Source organism: Rhagoletis zephyria, unplaced genomic scaffold (assembly GCF_001687245.7).
Source record: "Rhagoletis zephyria isolate East Lansing unplaced genomic scaffold, Rhagoletis_zephyria_1.1 Rzeph_scaffold_09365, whole genome shotgun sequence".
NCBI lineage: Eukaryota > Metazoa > Arthropoda > Insecta > Diptera > Tephritidae > Rhagoletis > Rhagoletis zephyria.
Window position 1 is genome coordinate 6979 of NW_016166443.1, and position 5461 is coordinate 12439.

General features: G+C 38.2%; 1 protein-coding gene across 1 annotated transcript; it reads left to right on the top strand.

The window, feature by feature from the left end:
- Positions 1 to 556: 556 nt before the first annotated feature.
- Positions 557 to 2876, top strand: LOC108375727 (probable ubiquitin carboxyl-terminal hydrolase FAF; the record flags this gene model as incomplete). Its single annotated transcript, XM_017631869.1, has 4 exons — positions 557 to 761; positions 842 to 1827; positions 1953 to 2210; positions 2277 to 2876. Coding segments are annotated over exons 2-4 (1680 nt in total), but the record flags the coding sequence as incomplete, so codon positions are not given.
- Between the last annotated feature and the right edge of the window lie 2585 nt (positions 2877 to 5461).

Below are 5461 nucleotides of genomic sequence, written 5' to 3' on the forward strand. Positions count from 1 at the left end.
AATTCTGTTTATTGTGGCTGTGAAATGGAATTATCTGGAATGTATAAAGAAACGCAACCATTGTGTCATTTTCTATTTAACAAGCCGATAAATTTAAAATTGATTTTTGCAACTGAGAATTATGGCCGTTTTCTCAAGAAGCTTTTAAAATTTATCTACCCTTCAAACACAAACTTTGTTCTGAAGAAATGTGTTTGAAGTGCAGATACATTTTAAAACCAACTTGAGAAAACGGCACTTAGGGGAGCAAAGGGTAGAATTATCTTTCGAGATGTGTACTTATCAATAAGTTTTCCTTGTTTAAAATAAACCAAAATATCAAATTTTATTTTTCATGCTTGTTTACCTAGTCATGTTCTTTACCTATTTTCGAGTGTGTGTTTCTTTTGCTTTTTCGCCTTATGAGCTTGAGAAAAAAGAATTTGAATCACATATTCGCGATAACAAAAAGAAAAAAATATGAGAACACTATTAGCAGTATCAGCTTTATGAGTCATTGCATTATGCGATTAGCTTTCAGTTGGTTTTCCTTTTCAACACAAATTCGTTGTTTCCTTTACTCTTCATCAAATTTTGCTAATTATCTTTTCTTTGTAAATGTTTATTTTAAAGAACACCAGAAAAGTTAATATCATCGTTCCCAACGTTGAAATTGCGTTCCCTAACGCAGAAGATCTCGAATCCACGCTGGGTGGTACCAGTGTTGCCTGAACAGGAGTTGGAAGTGTTGCTAAATGCAGCTATTGCACTAACTGCAGCAGGTAAGCATTCTATATCGGGATGTAATGTAAAATATTTATTGTAAAATAAATCTAAAAACTGTTAACTCTCCTCTTTTAAGGTGTCGATCATGATTGTGAACCATGCGTAGAATTTTATCGCAACGCTCTAACCACGTCGTTTTCGAAGATCCTCACCGACGAGGCAGTGAATTCGTGGAAATATAATATCCATCATTGCATTTTATTGTCTTGCGGCAAATTATTGCATTTAATTGCCATACATATGTCGCGCGATAATCCTTATCTGTTGGATTTGCTGGCCATGGTATTTGATCCGGAAAATAAGTTCAACACATTTAATGCTGCCCGCCAACCGGCTTGTTTTGCACCTCCGGAATCGCTCTGGGGTGTCTTGGACGGCAACAAGATGTTTGCTAAACCCCCGCCAGAGCCTAAAAATCCTCGAGGCTGGCTAGTTGATTTGATCAATCGTTTCGGTCAGTTGAGTGGTTTTGACAATCTATTGGAGCGGTTTAATTGCGGTTTGCAATTGCTAAAAAAGAACCAAGAGAATAGCGGCGTCGAGTCGTCGGGTTCTGGCTTAGATTTGAGAAGCAAGACAAGCAAGTCATCTCAAGTGTCCGACGATAATCAGGATAACAAATTAACATTAGCGCTGATCTTCAGTTTACTGCGACCATTCGGCCAATGTTATGAGCTGTTGACACCTGCTACCATCGCTAAGTACTTCATGCCGATTTGGAATGTTGTATTGGATTTGTTGGATAGTTTCTCCGATGATGAATTGAAGCGTGAAGCGAAACCGGAGGGCCGCAACGACTACATTAACGGCATTGTAAAGTCGGCACGTTTATTGGCGAGTCGTTTGCCCGGGCAAGAGGATTTGATTCGCGATCTGGAAATGTTTCGACTAAAAATGATATTGCGTTTGCTGCAAGTTTCAAGCTTCAACGGAAAAATGAACGCACTGAATGAAATCAATAAGGTGCTTAGCTCTGTGTCGTATTATTCGCATCGTACGCAGCAATTGCAACATTGCTTGCCGGATGATGAAATGGACTGGTTGACGGCAGAACGAATGGCGGTAAGTGATATGTAGCGGAAATACAATACGGAAATACAATAAACAATTCTAAATTTTGTATATTTAACCGCCACAGTACAAAAACGCTGAAATTTTTAATGATTTTTGTTAATTCCTTTTTATAGAATTGGATCAAAGACTCTGATGTGTTGGGAATCGTTCTCAAAGACTCATTGCATCAGCCCCAATATGTGGAAAAGCTTGAAAAGATCATACGCTTTTTGATCAAAGAACATGCCTTGACTCTGGAGGATTTGGATGCCGTATGGCGTGCACAGGCTGGCAAGCATGAGGCGATTGTGAAGAATGTCCATGATCTTTTGGCAAAATTGGCTTGGGATTTTACCCCCGAACAGCTGGATCACCTCTTCGAATCGTTTCAGGTAGAAAATACGATTTACTTAATATTTAATCGCATGTAAAAAAAAAATATATATATTTGATTGTAGGCCAGCATGACAACCGCCAATAAGCGGCAGCGCGAACGCCTGCTAGAACTGATACGACGGCTCGCTGAGGACGATAAAAACGGTGTAATGGCACAAAAAGTTTTGAAACTTTTCTGGACGCTCGCACACAGCCAAGAAATACCGCCAGAAGTATTAGATCAAGCCTTAGCGGCCCATGTAAAGATCTTGGACTACAGTTGCTCGCAGGAACGTGATGCACAAAAGATTGTGTGGTTGGATAAATGCGTACAGGAGTTGAAAACTGGCGACAATTGGGTGCTGCCAGCCTTGCGGTTGATACGTGAAATCTGTTGTCTTTATGATTCGTCGCCCAGTCATGCGCCGCGCACGCAACAAACACTTAATCGTCAACAAGTGATTGAAAGATTGCAAAATGACTACACTTTGGTTATACTTGTAACGAATAGCTTAACCACCTACATGGATAAAATTCGTACGATGATTGCTGAGATGCCGAACGTCGAACCGAATGCATTATGCATCGATGGACGTTATCCACACAATATGCAAATACAAGAGCGATTGGATTTTCTCAAATTCCTGCTGAAGGATGGCCAATTGTGGTTGTGTGCCGAACAAGTAAGTGAAGTAGTAATAATTTTTTAAACACTGGTACAGAATGTAACTTTTTAGAAATTAATTAGCAAAATAATGTAATAAATAATACAAAACCGCGTATCAACAAAATGCAAAACCGCGTATGTGAGGTTTCTAAATTATTTTCTAGATAGTAAAAACACTCATATTTCAAAAAGGTTTCTTGCTAGTATATTTCAGGGCGAATGGATAAGGATTGAGCCAAGAGCTTGTGTGAGCAAATCCAATTTTTGGTAGTAAATGTCAATTACACGGTTTTGCAGAATGACGATACGCGGTTTCTTACTTTAAACGACGATATGTGGAATATTTCGTTTAGCTGATGTCCAAAACTAAATGATTCTGGTTTCTTTTGTCAGTTTCGGGCTGTTGAGAGCCACTTTGACAATGATTATTTAATTATTTATTTACGCTTAACGCTTAACGCCAAACGGCTTTACGCTTAAAAACAATCGCATATGATAAGTGTAAAAGTATAAAATAGATAAGAACAATATGTTTCGGACTTTTAAAATATGATTTCATGTAGGATCCGTTATATCTACTATTTTTAAAGTGGGGTTATCGATGTGTAGAGTTGATCCGTTACATTTTTCGTGAACTGGTAACATCCAGCGAATAAGTTCAATGTAGAGCTGTGTTCGTTAACTAATCTTGNGAGTAAAAACACTCATATTTCAAAAAGGTTTCTTGCTAGTATATTTCAGGGCGAATGGATATGGATTGAGCCAAGAGCTTGTGTGAGCAAATCCAATTTTTGGTAGTAAATGTCAATTACACGGTTTTGCAGAATGACGATACGCGGTTTCTTACTTTAAACGACNAAATGTCCATTACACGGTTTTGCAGAATGACGATACGCGGTTTCTTACTTTAAACGACGATATGTGGAATATTTCGTTTAGCTGATGTCCAAAACTAAATGATTCTGGTTTCTTTTGTCAGTTTCGGGCTGTTGAGAGCCACTTTGACAATGATTATTTAATTATTTATTTACGCTTAACGCTTAACGCCAAACGGCTTTACGCTTAAAAACAATCGCATATGATAAGTGTAAAAGTATAAAATAGATAAGAACAATATGTTTCGGACTTTTAAAATATGATTTCATGTAGGATCCGTTATATCTACTATTTTTAAAGTGGGGTTATCGATGTGTAGAGTTGATCCGTTACATTTTTCGTGAACTGNGTCAGTTTCGGGCTGTTGAGAGCCACTTTGTCAATGATTATTTATTTATTTATTTATTTATGCTTAACGCTTAACGCCAAACGGCTTTACGCTTAAAAACAATCGCACATGATAAGTGTAAAAGTATAAAATAGATAAGAACAATATGTTTCGGACTTTTAAAATATGATTTCATGTAGGATCCGTTATATCTACTATTTTTAAAGTGGGGTTATCGATGTGTAGAGTTGATCCGTTACATTTTTCGTGAACTGGTAACATCCAGCGAATAAGTTCAATGTAGAGCTGTGTTCGTTAACTAATCTAGCGATTCTGCTTCTGGGTCCATTCCACATGTAGTTCTTTGTAGTCTTTTTAATTTCAATTAGTCGATTATGTCGGAGGCCTGCTCGCGGACAAATGAGAGAATATTGAGCTAAAATTTGAGGTGAGATAATGATGCCGTTAACAAGTTTATAAAAGAAAAGCAGGTCACAAGCCTGTCTTCTACACGACAGGCTGTTAATTTTGTAGTGGTTATAGACCTCTTCCGTGCTCATCGCTGCTCCCACTGAATTTAAAAACCAGGATACAGTCGCCGGCTATCATCATTCAAAGCGTTCAGACGTCGTTTTCAGGGAACAGTTTGTGACTAGCATTTAGCAATGTGTTAAACTCCCGCTAATCGTATAACTTCTTTTGCTGTCTACTTTGCATTTCATTCTTATTATTGTGCATTGAATACACTTGTTTGGCCGCACATAGAAGTTAACATTGTAATCATGGCGCCGGGGCCTGCGGATAGGTCTCCGAATCAATTTTTTCTGCTTTGGTAGATTTTCTGGATAGCCCTCCCAAAAGGAAAAAGAGACCTAACTCGAAGCAAGACGCTTTTCCGCAACCCACACAAAGATGTGTTTCACAACACAACCCGAAATTTATACTTTAATATCATCCGCAGACAATAATAAATCTCTAAGTCAATTAAGCCCATTCGCTATTAAAAAATGTATAGAAGCTATCTCAACGGAAATAGATTCAATTTCCCAACTCCGCGACGGTAATGCACTTGTATTAACCCGCAACGAACGAATTGCCGAAAAGTTCGTAAAAGCTAAATCTTTTTCCAATACGTGCCCTATTAGCGTGAAACTACACGAAAGCTTAAATTCGGTAAAAGGTGTTATATACTCACTCTGCTTAAAACACGTGGCGGAAGAGGAAAAAATTAGTGAAATGAAGGATCAACATGCAACTGGTGTTTATAAATTCACTCGTCAAGTCGATGGTAAATCTTTCCACACCGGGCAAATGGTCCTAACTTTTCACCTTTATCGCCTTCCTGATTCCGTTGATGTAGCATGGTACAAAGTTAAGGAGCAACCTTATATCCCGAC